The sequence below is a fragment of the Acipenser ruthenus genome, chromosome 13, assembly GCF_902713425.1.
Source record: "Acipenser ruthenus chromosome 13, fAciRut3.2 maternal haplotype, whole genome shotgun sequence".
NCBI lineage: Eukaryota > Metazoa > Chordata > Actinopteri > Acipenseriformes > Acipenseridae > Acipenser > Acipenser ruthenus.
The window spans coordinates 6,861,317-6,880,786 of NC_081201.1; the positions used below are offsets into that span (position 1 = coordinate 6,861,317).

General features: G+C 38.0%; 1 protein-coding gene across 2 annotated transcripts; it reads left to right on the forward strand.

Annotated features, from left to right (window-relative positions):
- The first annotated feature begins 3,881 nt into the window (after positions 1 to 3,881).
- On the forward strand, positions 3,882 to 17,500 carry LOC117417687 (eukaryotic peptide chain release factor GTP-binding subunit ERF3A-like). 2 transcript variants are annotated; one of them, XM_034029877.3, is made up of 15 exons: positions 3,882 to 4,351; positions 6,245 to 6,295; positions 7,099 to 7,140; positions 8,584 to 8,820; positions 9,146 to 9,179; positions 9,296 to 9,373; positions 9,934 to 10,114; positions 10,566 to 10,720; positions 10,838 to 10,978; positions 12,552 to 12,645; positions 15,365 to 15,445; positions 15,823 to 15,996; positions 16,306 to 16,395; positions 16,556 to 16,724; positions 16,941 to 17,500. In XM_034029877.3, the coding sequence occupies exons 1-15, from the start codon at positions 4,159 to 4,161 to the stop codon at positions 16,991 to 16,993; spliced, it is 1,773 nt and encodes a 590-aa protein (XP_033885768.1). In that variant the 5' UTR covers positions 3,882 to 4,158; the 3' UTR covers positions 16,994 to 17,500. The 2 variants fall into 2 exon arrangements, with proteins under 2 accessions (XP_033885768.1, XP_033885769.1); XM_034029878.3 differs by having other exon boundaries at positions 8,587 to 8,820.
- The last annotated feature ends 1,970 nt before the right edge of the window (positions 17,501 to 19,470 follow it).

Sequence of the window (19,470 nt, forward strand, 5' to 3'; positions counted from 1 at the left end):
CAGCATTACCAGCAAAACAATGTACAAGCACTGCACGTGTAGTGATGCTGAAATTGTAGCACATTGGATATGTAACATTGTTCTGGAGCGGATTACCGGTGTGTGTTGGTTCATCCCATTGTGACGGATAGATGTACTGAAGAATTTAAAAGTAACCAGTTGTAAAATGCCAGATGCTTTAACGGGATGTAGATTCTACTCACGTTTGCTGCAGTATTCCCGGCAGGCAGGAGGTGGCGCTTTGAAACATCGCAGAAAACAGTGGTTGCAGGTTTCGAGCAAAGAATCAAAGTAATCATTCGGGGAGCATTTGTTGGCCATTCAAATTATTATTATTATTATTATTATTATTATTATTATTATTATTATTATTATTATTATAAAGCTAATCAAAATGTTTTATTTATTTATTTAGGATAACACTTGAAATCCAACTGAGCCTTGTGTCCCACTTGCAGAGACTGGGTCGCCCTTTTTATAAAGTGGCTTAGACTTCCTGCTATGTAAATGTTGCGAGCAACAGGGAACCCCCCTCTTAGTCCTTTTAAAAGAATCATCTTACAATATGTGAAGGATGTGAATCAGAATGTACCACCCGCCCAGTGAGGGGATCCCAAGGCAACCCCGCTTCCCTTTTTCTTTAAAATATTCTTTCAGAAACTTTGAGATGATGTCATTTTAGCACAAGGGTGTCCCGCAAAGGCAGGATACAGAAGGATTTTGACGAGTAAAATTTCCAAGAAATTAATCACACAGAAACTTGTGAATAATTATTGTTTTAAGTCGTTTAACCCTATCTGCTGTGAGTGTGTCTATCTCCGTTTTTTAATTGCAGTTGGTAATAATAAATGCCAAATATTTCAGAATTAAACATCAAGGGTCAATTGCAGCGTGGACTAAAATGCTGTCTATAACATCCTGCAAATCTGTACTCACTTAATCCCGATTGCATCGTACCAAAACAAATGATCCCGGTAATTGGTTTAACTGATCGGAACAGAGGAACAAGTTAGACCGATAATGGAGACTAACCTACAGCTACGGCGAAAAGTTTTCCATCGCCCTATAGAATGGACACATTTTGCTTCATAAAGTCGAATGAAACCTGTTAAATAATGTTACGTTAATATATTAAATTACATACCACTTTGTAGTTTTCCATATACTTAACAAAAAACCGACACATTGAAAAATGTGACATTTCGAAATCTAACCTGAAACACTGTACTACTGTTCTAGGCTTCCAGTAGCCTTCTGCGATATCATGTTGTAGTTTCTTTGGCTACATGATGTTGAATAAAATCTCTAAATTATGTTCATATAGTTTTGTTTTTTTAATGATATCAGTCCTAAAAGAATAGCTGTAGAAACCCTTCTTTACTCTTCCGATATGTGGAATTCAGTGTCACATAAATACATAAAGGGATCCCTGCGCACAAAGAAAGATGCCTTTGCATTACATTATATTTAAGTAAAAATCAATTTCATGTCTTTTTCGTACACATTTCATGGCGGATCTGACGGTACTTGCATTTAAGCTGCTGACACTGCTGCACAGAAAAGATTAAATACGTGATAATGGACCATTACTTGTTCATAGTTAAAGCATATTAACTGAAATTGTATTGCGTTAACTGAAAACGGTATCAAAGGTACATGATTAAAAAGTCAATTTAAAATGTTGGGCATTTCGGGCAATAGCCCTTCTTCAGCTGTTTAAAAAGAAAAGTAAACACAGTGCAGTAAACTTGTTATTCAAGGATTGTAATTATACAAAAATTCTGTGGATGATGTTCATTCCCAGAGGTTCCAAAGTTCCCAGTTTGAAGATAAACTCTCGTTCCTTTTGTTTCCGAGCAACGATTTGTTCGATAGCACTGATTGATCACACAGACTGTGATGTCTTCAGAAGTGTGATCATCACTGTAGTAAGTAGACCAAACTGCTTAATCCACTAAAATAGACACATCAAGTGGACTAAATTTGGTACACTGCAATTGAACTATACAACAGATTTTAAACCCATGTATTGTTTATGTAGTGTGTTTAAGTAACGCTGTTTTAAAACAAGCACTGAGTCGTTTTTAAAATGCTGTCCAATATGTATGTTTAATTTCATTTTACTGTGTATTGTAGTAATACAAAAATATATAGATATTGTCTCTGCACCCACAGTATTTTTGTTTTGTTAAAGCATAAAATATATTGACCACAAGAGGGCGCTTGTTGCACATGAAATGTAGACTATGAAATAGAGACTACAAATAAAATCTTGGTTGGGGCAGAGGTGCACTGCAATTTTGAAAAAAAAACGTCACAATAAAAAAGTTCATTATGTATGAGGGGGGAGAGAACGAAATGTACATTAACTTTCATTTTAATTGTCTTCACGTTTGCACACCTCAGTATAAAAGATGTATACAGTATTTGCATTGTTTCAACCAAAGACACTTACCCGTACTGGGCATTAAATACTGTATTTACAGTGTGTTTAGTAAATATTATTGAAACTGCTTATATCGTCCGAAATAGAAATAGGAATCGGGGATAAAGTCTAATGAAACGTGTTTTTGCGTACCGGTGTTTCGTAATTGTAAAGCTTTCAAAACGTCTCTTCTTTTCAAGTAAGTTATAATTGCTTTCTGTGAGACAATTGACCATACTTTTTGCCTACAGTAATGCTAATAGTACCCTATCTGTGTTTAGTTGGATTTTATTGAACAGACGTGTTCCTGCTAGGTCTTTAAATGATTTAACCCCCCCAAGGAAGATCAGGTACTGTATATACTTAGGGATCTGGTTGGAACATGGTTATGTATTGGACACGTGTGAGTGAGTACATGGCACTGTAGAACATGCTGTTTATCGTTTTGGTGTTTTGTTTTTTTTTTAACAGCACGCTTACCCACATAGGATGTTTATTGTCGGTCAGTATTTTCTTTTCTCAGTTATTTGATAAATGCCCCCATCTGGATTTGCTTACTGTTTGTATTTAGATCTTTAGATAGGTGCTCTAAACCCAGAGCTGCTGGTTTCATGCCACTTTGGGTAGTGGGACTTCAATGGCCCATTCCGTGTTTTCCTGTAAACTCCCCTGATATACTTCAGGTGTAATGTATACAAAGCTCAGTGCAACCTGGTTACCGCTGGTTTAAGTAAAGCTAAACTTGCAGCTGGGTGTTACCGGGAGTTTACAGTAAAATCTGCCATGGCCCATTGAACATTCACCACGTGGAAGACGCAGGCATCTAACATATGTGTGTAACCTATTGCCTGTTATGCGCCGTATTGTTTTGAATTGAATTATTTGTAATAATAATAATATAATAAATAATTCAAATCAAATAAATCAGTGGGCAAGACTACAAATCCGTCGAAACAGAATAATGTAGGTTGCTATTCTGTTTTTTAGTTATTTATTTAATTTATTTATTCTACAGTGTGAAAGAGGACCCCAGTGTTATGTTTCAATAACCCTACAAAATATTCGGTTTGTATTTTTGGTACCACTGCAAGAAGCATGATTTATTTTCATTAAGTGTGCTCGGTAGTTTAAATAATGGTTCCACAGAATACGGACTACTACATTACAACAGTGAAAATCTCACAAATAACTTCAAATCACTCCCACCAGAGGTCAAACATACGGGTAAGATGCGAGGCAAGTTTGCAACTGCCAGGTCTTTGAAGTTTGTAGTTCATTTCAGTGGTTGCTCTGCTACGCCTCACGAAAACGACATTTCCCAGAATTATCGCGTACGAGGCCTGTCGGCGATTAAGGCGTCATTTTATTACAGTACTCCCGGGGATTTGTAGTTTTTAAAGTCAATATTCTCTATTATCTCAGTGTTTAATCACCAGGCTAAACACTACAACTCCCATGACGCAACGGGAAGTTATCTCTCCCATCTGGTTGAGCAGTCATCAGCACACACGAGGGCTCGCGTTGAGTGCTGAGTCGGATCTCTCTCTCTTTTTGTGGTGTCGCCGTGAGAAACCGGCTCTGTGTTCCGAGGAGAAAAGAAAAAAGATTTACAAGTAAAGAGAGAAAACTTAAAAACAATATTTTAAGTGGGGAATAACCCAACGCTTTTGGGGTATAAAAAATACCTGGTAGTCTGAAGGAACAGTCCGGTAAAATAAAGACGTAAATCCACGATGGACCCGAGAGACACTGCCCCGGATTCTTGGGAACAGGAGGATGATATGGAGGCCCCGACCGACGCGCAACTTCAGTCCGCCTTAGCCCGGCTCAATGTGAACGCTAAGCCGTTCGTCCCCAACGTCCACGCCGCTGAGTTTGTGCCGGCCTTCTTCGTGGATGAGCTCTCTGAAAACACAGGCAGCGGTGGTAAGTTAGCAAACCTTACCCAGTTACAAAATACAGCAGGCACACAATAATACCCAAGAAACCACGACGCATGTTTTAAAGCAACCCAGTTTATTAAAGCAACCCAGTTTATTGCACACCGACAATGAATCACGGAAACAATTACCATTATCAATAGGAATCAGAATAGAAAAGGACTGTTGGTACCGTTGTTTTTAATTACTAGCCTAGTCTCTTTGAGAACCAATCCCTGGTGGACTAGTATACATCCTATCTAGATGTAAGACAAGGACTGACAAGACATATCTTTGTGTGAGAATGCATTGTTCCTCACTATCTTAAAGCGCTTTGTGGTGGTGGTCCACTATGAAAGGCGCTATATAAAATAGATTGGTTGATTGTAGAAGGGACGGCATATGGCAAGACGACCATATTGATAACGGCCTAAGTTGCACATAAACAAGGAAATAAACAAGTCAATAAATATTGTATGTTAACTTAAGTAACGGACATAGTTTGTGAAATATAGCTGACAATCCTATATGTAGACTAATCTGTAGATATGCAAGGGTCTTGCATGACCCGCGACAATGTGTTTTAACAATAACGGGATGTGTCAGTTGGGGGATCCAGCTGTTGACATTGACTTTTGTGCCAGTGCGTTTAGTCCGGTAAAGAAAAACAACTTAAGGTAAGTTATTGTGTATGGCAAATGATTAGCCATTGAATGCATCACACCAGTTTACTATTTTGTGGCCTAACTTGAATCTCTTGTGTGCTCCAGTTCTGCATTGGAGAAGTCACCCCCGTATGGTACTAGCAAACACTGCTAGGTGCTCTTGAAAACAGACATTTGCATCCAGAGACACAGGTTTCATGCTATTTAATTTTCTCATGCATACCACTTAGGACAACTTTTTAATGAGGGCAACACTATGTGAATGAGTTTACTTGACTTATACAGATATCCCCTGAGACGTCATGGATATCGACCATGAGGTCTCGCTGTCTATTTATGATATCGCACTTGTGCTGCTTTTTGTGTCTAGAGAACCGGTCGTTCAATTGTGATGCAACTTTCCATAAATTAAGCTTATAAAAAATTAGTGTAGTTCAGAACTTTTAGCTTGTGATTGGTTTGGGTGAAAAGGGGTTTATGTTAGGAACAGGTCGTGTCAATGTCAGGAAACTGCAGACAAATGTAGACCTGTCCTGTTTTTTTATTTTGATTAACAAATTCTTGTGATTCTCAGAATTTGTCTTGTGAATGGTAATGCAATAAAAGGGTGTTATCTTGAATATCACACAAGAGAAGAATTCAAATGTCAAATGTCGTTTTTGTTTTTTTAAATGTGAGAGAGAGGTAAGATATACATTTTTTTACAAAAGAACAATTTGCATGTTACATTTGACTAACTTAATGGTATCCCTTGAGTGAAAATGTTCACCTATAACAGACATTCAGAATAAGACAAGGAGTCTGCACCCGTGTTTCCAAAGAGACCGTGACCTTCCTAAGGGGTGCCATTGGAAATTAAGGTCCACAGTCACATGCAAATCATAATTCTAAGCCTCTGATTTAAATGTAGTTGTTTATTTTTAAAATTTGGTTTAAAGTTTGAACGTGTGCAAATTTCTAATCTTTTAAATTGTAGTCCTTGAATATAGTGCTTATCTGCCGAAACAGCACTGTGAAATAAATATTCACACTAGTCTTGGTTTGTTTACATTCCTGTCTATATGCATCACCATTACCAAGAGAAACTTGAGATCATTTTGGATTGTCTTTGTCAAAGGGGAAGGATCCGCAGCTGTTTTCTGTTAAACATTCTTAAACATAAAATTGAATTTAATCATCAAGACAAGTGTGCTAGTTTGTCATTGGTGGTAAATTCTGTTTTAATTTCTTTTTAGCTGCACCTGCTGTTGAATACTCACCTCCAGAAGAGCCAGTATACTGTGGAGGTAAGTCCAGTATTACCCCTCCTTGTGTAGACAGTTGAAAATACAGTGTAGAGTGTGCAGACAATATGCTGAGGAGAAGGAAGTGTGTCGACTTGGGATTCATCTGGTTTCAGTGGGTGGGCTTCCAGTTAGTATCCCCCCCCCCTCATCTTATCTGACCATTTACCCTTGCAAGCTAGAGCTCTGTGTTTAAGCTCAGTGTGATATGATGACTTGCCTGCTTTCTAGAAGTAGAAGCATCAGCAGCAGCACTCAAAGAAACAGTGGGTCATGTGACCACACCTTGCATGTGCAGTTTACTGCTTAATTTAGGAGCCATCATATCAGGAGGCAGTCTGGTCCAGTGGTTAAAGTCCAGAGCTTGTGACCAGACGGTCACTGGTTCAAATCCCAGCCCTGTCACTGACTGACTTACTGTGTGACCCTGAGCAAAAAAGTTAATCTCCTTGTGCTCTGTCCTGCGCATGAGATGTTAAATCAATGTCCTATTGTAAGTGACTCTGCATATAATGTACAGTTCATACCCTACCTCTGTAAGCACTTAGTGATGGTTGTCCACTATGAAAAGTGCTATATAAAAATAAAGATATTATTAATTCCTAGAAACAGAAGCCTGACTTCATCTGTATTAACATGGCGGGTCAGTGGTGTCTTTACTTGGAAATAGTCTAGTTATCATAGTCAAAACAATACTCATGTCAGATTAGAAATGGTTACCCAAACATTTTCCCCCAAAAGTACAAAAAGTAAGAAGTCTGTTCATGCAGTCACGGTATACATGAGTCTGTTCTCTCTTCCTATAGGTTCTGATGCAGTCACCATCATGGAGGTTTCAGACACTGCTGGTATGTATCTGTACCTTGTGTGCTTGCTGAGCTGTTAATGTTGCATTGTAGCCAGCTCTTCTATAAATGTGGAGGGTTTTGGCTGGTTTTGACTTTAATTTAAAAAGGGTAAAAAAAATAAAGACAACTGGATATAATATATTTTTAGGTACACATTATTGAGGTAAGAGGTTGTATTAGAAGGGTAAAACTATGAATACTGGAGCTTGAAGTAACAGAGTGGTGCTGTATATAATGTATCCCACCCCTTGCTGTTGTATAACTAGAAAGCTGAGCCTGGTTGTTAAATTGGGAGACTCTTCCATACACCCTGAAGTTTAGGTTCATAAACCCTCCAGGTTGCCACTGTAACGATTCAAAATTACTCCAGTGCTGTCAGAACACAAGTCATGTGACAAAACTGTAATGAATGAAGCAGTGGAGGCAGCAGAATCTATTGTACATTTTTAGTGCCCACTGGCCTGGGTGAGTTACTTTTTGGACAGCAAGCATGCATTCAGGCATTGCTTCAGTTACAGCATACAGTAGCACAACATACTAGAAACACTAGGAATGTGATGGTGTGGTCAAAATGAAATAATTATTCCTGTACTTTGATAAATATTAATTAATAGGGGAAGAAAAAAACTTAGCAGCAATTGATTCAATTAAATTGTCAAGAAATTGACAGAATGCAAGGGGTACAACCAGAAAACACTTCAGGGATGTTGGTCTGAATATCAGTCGCTATCTCACTGACTGCAGTGGTGGGAAGTGACAAATACGCGGACTTACCAGTCATTGGACTTGCATTCAAGTACCTGAAATGTGTAGTGATCCAGTACTCAATTATTTTTTTAATTCTCACCCCTAACAAAAACACAGGAAATTAAGTCATTGCATGGTTAAGGAAGTAATTTAGCTACACTGGAAAAATATAAAGTGTTTAAAGCCTACATAAGCGTTTAAAGTGTTTTTTGCATACATATTTTTGTTGGCCAGAATGTGTGCCATCCAAGAATTTGAGATCCGTCTTGTGTATAGCATTGTGTTCTTTCAGATTCCTTTTTAGTATTGAAAGAAAATGTTTTGTAAACTATTTCATAATATTGCAATTCATTACAGTAACTATTCTCCTAAATGCTTTGGCTGTTTAGATGTTGCAGATGGCTGTTGTTCAGTAAGGCTGTTTGTAAATTGCAGCCACTTAGCAAATAGAGAGTGTTTTGTCCACGATCAATGAAGTGCCTAATTAATCTGACAAGGCAGTGCTGGAGCTCTATGCAAAAGTTAAAACAGAGTAATTGTTTGCTGGATTTGTGCTTATCAGTAGTGGACAAATAGCTATGGAAAATGTCTGCTAATACTGGTCAAGATGGGTGCTATAAAGTAGCACGCATGTATAAATGTCTGATCATGTTTGGTGGTATTGTTTGGTTGCTTGATTTCTTTATCTCTTGCCAGCAGCACCAGTGGAGAATGGAGAGGCAGAAATGACGACAGAAGAGTCGTGGGAACAGAAAGAGGAGCCAAATGAAGCAGAGCCAGGAGGCGGCACATCGAGGGGCGGAGTACCATCTGACGAAGGTGCACAGGAAATGATGGAGGACGAAGAGGAGTTACCAAAACCCAAAGTGGCCATCGTACCTCCGGACGCCCCTAAAAAAGAGCATGTGAATGTGGTGTTTATCGGGCATGTGGGTAAGTCAATGGAAATCTGGAGCAGCAGTCTTCGAACAACCAGCTTGTAACATCCTATTACTACTGAGATTTTATACCAAAAGCTCTGTTTGATGATTTAAACCAGTAGGTTTAAGAAGCGCATGTGTTTTAAGTGTGGATGTTGCATAGAGATTGTATGTTTATTTTTGCAATGCTTCAGTGTTCTCCATAATGGTTGGTTATTTTGGCATGTGGGTACAAATTATGTTCTCCTGTTTTATGATGCTTCTTATATGTAAACACAGGAAGTACACCTTGGATCCAATATTCTGCTGCAATTGATTTTTAACTTTATAACTTTTAGATGCTGGTAAATCAACTATTGGAGGGCAGATTATGTAAGTAGTGCATTTAAAAAATAAATCTAGCGACAGTCCTTTTGAGTAACATTTTAATATCAGTGCAATAACTGAAGTCGAGGCATTCTCTTAATGTGTGTTTTCTTTTTCCCCAGGTACCTTACAGGGATGGTAGACAAAAGGACCCTGGAGAAATATGAAAGAGAAGCAAAAGAAAAGAACAGAGAAACCTGGTTAGTTGAGAAACATTTTTTTAGGATTTCCTGGTTTCACTCTACAAAAGTAAATCCTTACTGACTTCATGACAAAACTCATTTGAATAGTCTCTTTGTGTGTGTGTGTGTATAATATATATATATATATATATATATATATATATATATATATATATATGTATATATATATGTATATATATGTATGTATATATATGTATATATATATATGTATATATGTATATATATATGTATGTATATATATATATATGTATATATATATATATATATATGTATATATATATATATATATATATGTATGTATGTATATACTGTATGTATGAATATGTGTGTATATGTATATAAAAGGCAGACTCAATTTTGACTTGGTTCATTTCAAATTCATATGTATTACGCAGTATTAAGTATTTCTTGTCTTTTCTACAAATCCAATTGATGCCCTGGGGACAGTGATAAAAGCTGTCCATCCCCTAAGGTTATATAACCTTAAGACCCCACGGCCATACTTTAGAGCCATGGTACAAGTATGTGATGCTGCTCTTTGCCTTGCCCCTTTGCAGGTACCTGTCCTGGGCATTGGATACAAACCAGGAAGAGAGAGACAAGGGGAAGACGGTGGAGGTGGGACGCGCCTACTTTGAAACAGAAAAGAAGCACTTTACCATTCTGGATGCTCCAGGCCACAAAAGTTTTGTCCCAAACATGATTGGTGGTGCATCACAGGCTGACCTGGCTGTTTTGGTGAGTACTAGTTCTTATATACCCCGTATTGAGTTCTGTGTACTGTATTTCTGTATTGGCTGGTTCATGATTACTTGAAGCCTCTTCTCTGTATGTAATCTGCTGGCTATTGGATCCCTATTTTGAGTTCTCTGAATTTGCCTCAACTATCAGTATTAATCCTTTTTAACCCGTTATGCAAATAGCACCTCCCCCTAGCAGCAAGAATATATCAGGCTTTAGATATTTATATATCAAAGCAGAACAAAAATTCTCTGAATCATGTTTATAACTAAAAAAAAACAAACAAATGCACCAAATATATACTGTTAGCTTTTATTAAAATCATAATATAAAGCATTCAATGTTTATTTGGAGGTGAAATAATGTTCTGTTTGGTGAATATCTGTTTAGAGTTGCAAACATCCCAGAAGTATTTATGAGCACTTAATTGTATTGTTTTTCCATGCAGGTAATCTCTGCCAGGAAAGGAGAGTTCGAGACAGGTTTTGAAAAGGGTGGCCAGACGCGAGAGCATGCTATGTTGGCAAAGACAGCAGGAGTAAAACATCTGATAGTCCTTGTCAACAAAATGGATGACCCCACAGTGAACTGGAGCCTGGAGAGGTGGGAACATGTCCAGTTCACCTAGATACAAATATAGATGTAAAGATATATAACTTGTCTAACCTGATGTCCGATGTGTAATCCTGAGTTACCAGCAGCAGCTCTCTTCTCCCACAGGTATGAAGAATGTAAAGAGAAACTAGTGCCATTTTTGAAGAAGGTTGGCTTTAACCCCAAAAAAGACATTCATTTCATGCCCTGCTCTGGCCTGACAGGGGCCAACCTGAAGGAGCCTGCAGAGTTCTGCACCTGGTATTCGTAAGTAGTGTTTTATATTTCTGATTTCAGACTCCTTTTATTGCAGTGGTTCCCAACCTTTTTGGGTGTGCGGACCACTTCTGAACCTCCAAAAATTTTGCAGACCACCATGTACTACTATCACAGTGACACACAGCCGCGATACAAGGAAAGTAGTTATTTTACTTTCCACTATAGTGTGGCAATTGATAACGATGCCATACAGTAAATTGATTAACTTACCTAATGAGATGGCTGGTGCTGTTTCAGCTATGTCACAGCCTGTATGTCAGGTTGGAGTGATGACAGTTTTAGTATTAAATCTGGTTCTACATCCAGCCTACTCCGGAACTTTGATTTCAACCCAGCAAGCGTAGAAAATCCACTTTCACAAGAGTACGTGGTGGCAAACAGCATCAGCTACTTCACAGCCTCATCAGACAGTTCCGGGTACTCAGATTGAGCGTGGAACCAGAAGTCAGTCAGATTTCGGTTCATGAAGACTAACTTTAAAGAGCTGTCACATAGCTCTGTTAGGCTGTCTTCCTCCTTTTAATGTCAAGTTTGTGTGCATTTCACTGTCAACGTTCACAAATGAGTTTCTAATCCACTTGTTTTTGGAGTCACTGTTTCGTTTCTGAGTGGCGCTGAAGATAAGCTGGCTTCAAACTTTCAGTCGACAACACTTGGCAGTGATGCCAACTGCTATTCTAGAGGTTTTGCTGTGGTGAAGGGGTATAATTTTCATTAAATAAATAAATAAATGATGGATACTCCCTGAACATTTATGAAATATTATTTCAATACCATGTATGTGTTTTCCTGTTAATTTTTTTTAATGAATTAATGGTTCTTAAATAATACTGTATTTCACTAACCGTTTATTGTATCATTTTAACTGACATACTAAAAGCTCTGAGCCGTGTTGCTTAGTAACCAGTTTAGGGGTCCTTCAGAAACTGCTGCGCAAATGTTGCCTTGATATCATTATCAATCGCATGTTTACTTGGTTGCTTGTCAGCAAGGCTAAGGATTTTAGTAGAGAACATTGAACTTTGCCAACACTTGAAAAAAAACTTGAAATTGTACTCTACTGTAACTTTCTTCATTTTCACTTGTTTTCCTCGTCAAAGACTTTTTATGCAGTGATCCATTCCTGATACTTCCCACTAGTGGGGTGAACCACGTGGGGTTGCACCTAACGTACGGCCAGTTGCAGCGTGTGACGTGATTGTCACCAGGCTAAACACATCACACGCTGCAACTCGCTGCACATTTAGCCACACTTATACACTGTGTGCGACGTTCTGCCGAAGATGATTTGCGTTGTGAAATTGGGGACTTGCCGGTGCGAGGAGGCTATTTTTATTTTGTTTTCCCTAGGGGGTCCGTGGACCACAGGTTGGGAACCACTGCTTTATTTGCAGTGCCAAGTAACATGCATTTATTTTTAATGAATGTGTTAATTTCTCAGAGTTTACCTTATTTAACCTAGTAAATCTCAGCCAAGCAGATCGAAATGTGTTCGGATCTGCCTCTCACTCCAAGAAAAGTCTACTCCGTGCTAATGCTCTGTTTTCTTGATTCTTTGCAGAGGGTTACCATTCATTCCACATCTGGACAGCCTGCCAAACTTCAACAGATCAACCGATGGACCAGTCAGACTAGCAATAGTAGACAAATACAAGGTAAGCTTAGGAGTTGTCTGGGTTACTGTTTGTGCCATGGCACCCCCTTCCAAAAAAATTGTAATATGTACATGCTCATTGCAGCGATATGACTAATGGAAATATTGTAGCCATCTGCTTCCGTTCTATTGTTCTGTCAATTGTTGCTGAATACAGTTAAGTGATGTCAAAAAACGTGCTTCAATTAATCTGAACCTTAAATCTGCTTAAATGATACAACAAAAAATGTCCATGTTAAATGCTCTTTTTTTTGCAGATTTTTCATTCTTAGCCCTCAAATAAGCAATTTGGACAGTTTTCAAAAACAATTTTTGCTATATTTTTAAATGCACACTTTTTTGTGATTATGATAAACGGAAATACAGTATTTCAGTAGAACTTAAATAACATAATAACAATGTGTTTTACAATTATAGCATTATAACATAGATCACAACATTTTTCCCCCAATGGCAGCATTATATAAGTATAAATTACATGATTTTTTACAATGGCAGCATTAATACTTGTGCAGGCATATCACTTTTTAGAAATTATTTTTCGTGCTATAGATTTCAAAGCAGACACACTTCAAACCCTCATCAATGCTAACGTCTTTATCTAGCACATATACATCAGAAAACTTGCGTCGCAAATTTTCAATCACATCATATCTCCCCAGTTTCAGGCACAGGTGTATAATGCTGTTATATGAATTCTGTGAAGTGTAGGTACAATAAATAAATAGGTTGTTTTGACCAGTACCAAACCTGACAAGGCTTCCTTACAACCTGTAACACTGTAGATACACAGGCATCTGTTTTTCACTCTCAGCTGTGTGTATACAGATGGCCCGGTCTGTCAAGCACAAATCTTAGGGACTGCTGCCATCTGCCAGTTAAAAATATAACTGCATACACTTTTACAATACAGTTTTCTGATTTTTTTTCATTTAAGCACATTAAGGACGTGACAAACTTTGCTGATGCACTTTTTTCTGACATTTGTTATATATTTAATAAAATGGCATGTCTCAACAAAGGAACGAGGCGAAGACACGTTTTGAAGTATTTTGAGTAACCGGATGAGAAAACCGTGGTATCTAAATTATGCCAAACAAAATTGCCGTACCACAAAAACACAAGTTCAGTGCTTCACCATGTGAACGTTTAACTGTAAATAAATGATGTATAGGTAGAGCCCTGTGTTTTTCGCAATTACGAAGTAGCACAAAATAAAACTAAATGCAACATGAAACGAAATAAAACTAAATGCAAATATGGAACGACATAATGAAAAATCATTATGAAGCAAACATAGAATGACATTTTTAAATTGGGAGGTTTATAAATAAATACTTGAAATCATAGATATGAAGGCTCAGGCTGACCGTTACCACAGACACGTTCTGATAGGAAATGGAAGCTCTGACTAGCATTTGCGCAGATGTATAATTTGGAGCGAGTTGTTTGGGAGTTCAAATTGTGAAGGAAGAGAAGAGATGTTTGTTTCTGAAATGCCTAAACCGCGCATAACAATTAAACAACGCTGCAAAGAATTTCTCCTGACTTCTCTTGGCCACCTGTTTAATCTACTGGAGATTAGCCACTCGGACACCAGTGGATAAAAATATATACTTATCACTATTATAACACATTTATTTTCGAAAAAAATAAGGTATGTAAATGATGGACATTGACAAAATTGTTTTGGTTTCTTTTTAATCACTCGATCATTCATCCTTGACTGACACACTTGAGTGACTATGACTGAAGCATATGCACTTAATCACCTAATTAGTGAGACAGTTGATTGGACACTGAGTGATATCAGCTGTTGAATTGCAAGCTTGAATAAAAGCAATATAGAAAATCACAGGAAAAAAAACAATATGCCACGTGTGTCGAGAGCAGCGCCTTCGTGCAATTGGCATGTTGGAGGCTGGACTAGGGCAGCATACTGTGGCTCGCTGTCTTGGGTGCTCACAGTCAGCAATTTCAAGCCCGGCGAGACGGTATAACCAGACACACTCTGTCAATGACAGGCCACGAACTGGGAGACCGAGAGTCACAACACCTGCCCAAGATTGACAGATCATTTTGCAGCATCTTTGTTATGTCAATTATTAAAAGTCACTGCACCTGCTCTAAAACAGTGTTTGTCATTTGTCGATCACATCTAGTGGATTTTTATATAATATTGCCATATAAACCAAACACAACATGCTTTGAAACAAAAGAAGGTAATCTGTATATTTAATATTGGCATGCTTTTGAAATGATTACGCATAACATAAAAGGTATATGCTTAGACTATCCTATGAAGCATCAACTCATTTTACCAGGGGTATCTCCATCGCCAATGTAGAGGCCTGAAGTGCGTATCCTAGCAACGCGTTGCCGTTTATCTACCGTACTAGCACTAAAAGAAGCGCACTCAAGGTTTTAATGCAAACTGGCAACCGAAGCCTTCAAACTGGGTTTGTATTTGATGCATCAATTTAATTGTTGCACCACTATTATTTAGAATATGGAAATGTTTGAGGCATTTCATGTTCAATGCATTTGGTAAAATGAATAAATATAGAACTGCCTTTTGTGATGCAGATTTCAAATTGTCATTGGTTTAGTATTTAGCTTGACAACTTTTGTGATTGCATGCAGTTTTTCTTATTGTAGTATCAGGTCTGCCAGCTCTCCAGATAGACTGTGAAATGTACCTATTTGAATTTCCTTAACAGGATATGGGAACTGTGGTCCTGGGCAAGCTAGAGTCTGGGTGTATCAGTAAAGCACAGCAGCTTGTCATGATGCCAAACAAGGTAAGTTCTTGTGGATGGATCACTTTGGTTTATTTTTATTTTTTTTGTGAGAGGAGATCCATTGATACAGTATGTCCATGACAAAAGTTGCGGGATATCCTAGGACAAAAAAAAAAAGTTAGACTATTGTACTAGTGTTTTACAAGTCTGATTCTTGTCAATGTCCTTTTTTTAGTCATGTTAAATATTTTAAGTTTTTCAATTGGCACTTTTTGTTGGGGGTGGGGGAGGGGGCAGGACAAGGAGTAGGACTTTCCGACTTTTGTTTTGTACAAATTACAAAAAAAAAAAAAAAAAATGATATTACTTCAAGACAAACCGTTACAATCTGAACATCCAAGCCTGCTAGTACTTTCAAAGTACAATTGTATTTACAGCACACAGTGGAAGTCCTGAGTTTGCTCTCGGATGATGTAGAGACAGATGATGCCAGCCCAGGGGAAAACCTGAAGCTGAGACTGAAAGGAATTGAAGAGGAGGAGATCCTGCCAGGGTTCATTCTGTGCAACGCAGAGAACCTCTGTCACTCTGGACGCACCTTTGACGCCCAGGTGAGCAAGCAGGACACCAGGAGACGATATTGAGAAAGCTATTTCTTACATATGCTTTAAAAAAATAAATCAATCAATCATCTGAGCCATCACTGTAACTTGATTTAATTACAAGTTTCCACAGGGTTTCCTGGCTAAATATATGAATAGCTTGATAAGATGTTATGGCTATTGGTAGCCTGGAACTGTCTCTCGTCTGTCAACACAGAGACATAGGTGGGCATGGATGCACTCCAGAGGTATAGCGCATCGTATCATACTGTTGGTGGTAATAAAGTTGTTTTATTAATGTTGGTGTCCTCCTTCCAGATTGTCATCATTGAGCACAAATCCATCATCTGCCCAGGTTACAACGCAGTGCTGCACATCCATACATGCATTGAAGAAGTTCAAATTTCAGTAAGTACAGGCAGCATATTTTATTTTGCTCTTGTATATGAAATTACGGACCATATACTCTTATGTTCTGGTTCCTACAGTTATAAATATATACTTGTATGTATAAATGTCTTGGAAATAGTTTGAAATGCTAAGTAATTATTCATTAATCTCTGTCTAGGCCTTAATCTGCCTGGTAGACAAAAAAACGGGCGAGAAGAGCAAGACGCGACCTCGATTTGTGAAACAAGACCAAGTGTGTATCGCTCGCTTAAAGACTGCAGGAACCATCTGCCTTGAGACCTTCAAAGATTTCCCCCAGATGGGGCGCTTTACCTTACGAGATGAAGGTGAGATTTCTTCTAATTAATATTTTACATGATCACATTGTTGATACATTTATAACAATTCATCTTGCATACCCTGGTATGGAGATAGGGCATCCTATGTTTTAATACAAAATTTGGAAATCAATGTGCACGTTTATTAGTATGATTCCAAAGTTTGTGATAAATTTTATTTAGCATAATATGCCTTTTTTTTTCTTCTTTGTTTGTTTAAATTAGGTAAGACCATCGCCATCGGCAAGGTGTTGAAGCTGGTAGCAGAGAAAGACTAAAGAGGGGGCGTTGTGGAAGCCCGACCCAGTTAACTGTGAGGAAAGTGGACTTGACAACAGCCTGCTTCTCACCGTCGCCTTTTAATCCCGTCTGTAAAAGATTCAATCACAGTTTTAAAAAAAATAAAAAAATAAATACAAATACAAATATTAAAATTCATATGTCGGCTTTCTCATATTGAGAGCTCAGCTATGCCATTGTTAGTTCCCCTTATACATTTACTATTAAACAAAGAAAGAAAAAAAACACAGAAATAATTATTTCAAATTGCTTCCTTTGGAGAGAAAGTGGCAACAACTACCTTAATAGATGTGGACAGGATTGCTTGGAATTAAAAAAAACAAAAGAAAACATTGAAGCCAAAATAATGTTAATATCCTGGTTGTACATGTCTCCCTTTGCTTATATCAAGAGATTTGGTTTCTTCACGTCTGTAACGTGTGAAAGCGTGTGTTCACATGTTAAGGCAATTACAGTGACAATAAAATATTACATTTAAAAAACAACTTTGTTTTGTGACCGACTTCTTTTTTTTTTTTGTGTGTGTGGTGGTCGCCTTTATTCACTGGATTCCCACCTAGTCATGGAGTCTATTAAGGACAAAACTGCAGATTGCTCAAGACTTCATAGTCCTGGTGTAGGCTATGATTGTATCTTTATGGAAATCATTGTTTGTCGTTTTTTAAATTTAACCAAAGTGGACGTCAAAAACTACGCAATTGAGACCACCCCTAGCAAGTGAACTTTTGTCATTGACCGTTTGTGTGCATATCAGTGGCTTTTGTTTATTTATGTGAAATGGGTGCCTGTTTGTAGATGGTTTTTCTCTTCTAGTGCATTTCTATCAATAGATTGTCACTGGCAGAAAATTGGTTCCCCAAGTAAGAAATGTAAAGGTTCCCCTTCTATTGTACGTGGGCAGATCCTTTTTCAGGATTTGTATGCCTTTTAAGGTGCATCATTAGCTCTGATACTATGTGGTGACGTCGCTCCCTAATGCGCATTTGCACAGCTAGTGAGAGAGCATGGGAGAAGTGCAGAGAGCTTAGAACAATGTGGATGTACCTTGGGGATCATCCAGGATAACGTGGGTTTATTGGTAAAGCGCCTGGCCCTGAATATGTATGTTATGGGTAAGGAGCCATGGGACCTGGCTATGTTTGGTCTGAATTCTACAACTGCCTAATAACTGCTGTTTGTACCCAAAACCATTGACTTGGACTCTATTTCCCTCCGGCCTGTGATCCTCATCGATACCAGCCTATCTGATGTTACACCACCATCCACACAATGACAATGCTGCTCCCTCTCCCTCATGCATGAGTGGTATACCCTAAGCCAGCTCAGTGAAAATTCTGAATCTTGCACCATCCTGATAATGTTCACTTTCCTTGCTGGAGTTGAAAATACAATGCTGTTGTGCAGAGGGCCAAAGCACCAGGACAATGGTACCTTTGTTGAGTTGAGTGAGAGGCTGTGCCAGCTATCGAACATAGGTTGCTGGGTTTTAATGTAAATTTTCTTGCAGAACCATTGCTAGTTATTACAGCCAGGGTTCGACCTGGATATCTCTATCTGGATAGATAGATATATACACACACAGTTGTAGTCAAAAGGTTACATACCCCAATGGAAATTTAGAAGTTGCTGAACAAAGGATTTTAGGAAAAATCTTTTGTAGCAAGAGTTTTGCTTTTGTGGATGAACAAAAAAAGTTACAAGAAATAGATGTCTACAATTATTTATTCCAGCAATTATTTTTGCAAAACTCAAAAAATGTTAATTCAAAAGTATTCATACCCTGACAAGGAAAATTCAATTAATAGCTAGTTGAGGCACCTTTAGCAATAATAACTTATTTTAAACGATTAGGATATTTGTCAATTAGCTTTTGGCATGATTCTTTAGTGATTTTTGACCATTCTTCAACGCAAAACTGTTCCAGTTCATTCAGATTCTGAGGACTTCTCTTGTGCACAGCCTTCTTGAACTCATACCAAAGATTCTCAATCGGATTTAGATCATGGACTTTGACCAGGCCATTCCAGAACCTTGACTTTATTCTTCTTCTTTAACCATTCTGAAGTAGATTTTGATGTGTGCTTTGGATCATTGTTGTGTTGGAACGTCCAGTTGCTCTTTAAACCAAGTTTTGTAGCGGACGGTTTCAGATGATTGGCCAATATCTTTTGGTATGCTATGGAATCCATTGACCTTCACCATGCAATACTCGACCTATGGTTGAAATGGAACCCCCAGTCCCACTTGCAGCCAGTCCCACGTTATAAATTGAACAAGTCTTTACATTTAAATAATGCTTTTTTGAACATGAGAGGAGGAGTAACACTTCTATGATATTTCTAACTTATTTCAGTCACAATTCTCTCAAAATCAGAAGATACTATCTCTGCGAACTTCTGGAAGGGATTTGCAATACCAAATCAAAGTTAACTGTTGACTTGAATGACTTAAGATA

Excerpts from the sequence above, each read along its gene's own strand:
- LOC117417687 (XM_034029877.3), top strand. The coding sequence starts at position 4,159 with ATGGACCCGAGAGACACTGCCCCGGATTCTTGGGAACAGGAGGATGAT. Across the intron at positions 8,821-9,145 it reads GGTGTTTATCGGGCATGTGG|ATGCTGGTAAATCAACTATT; the intron begins GTAAGTCAATGG and ends TATAACTTTTAG. Across the intron at positions 16,396-16,555 it reads TTGAAGAAGTTCAAATTTCA|GCCTTAATCTGCCTGGTAGA; the intron begins GTAAGTACAGGC and ends ATCTCTGTCTAG.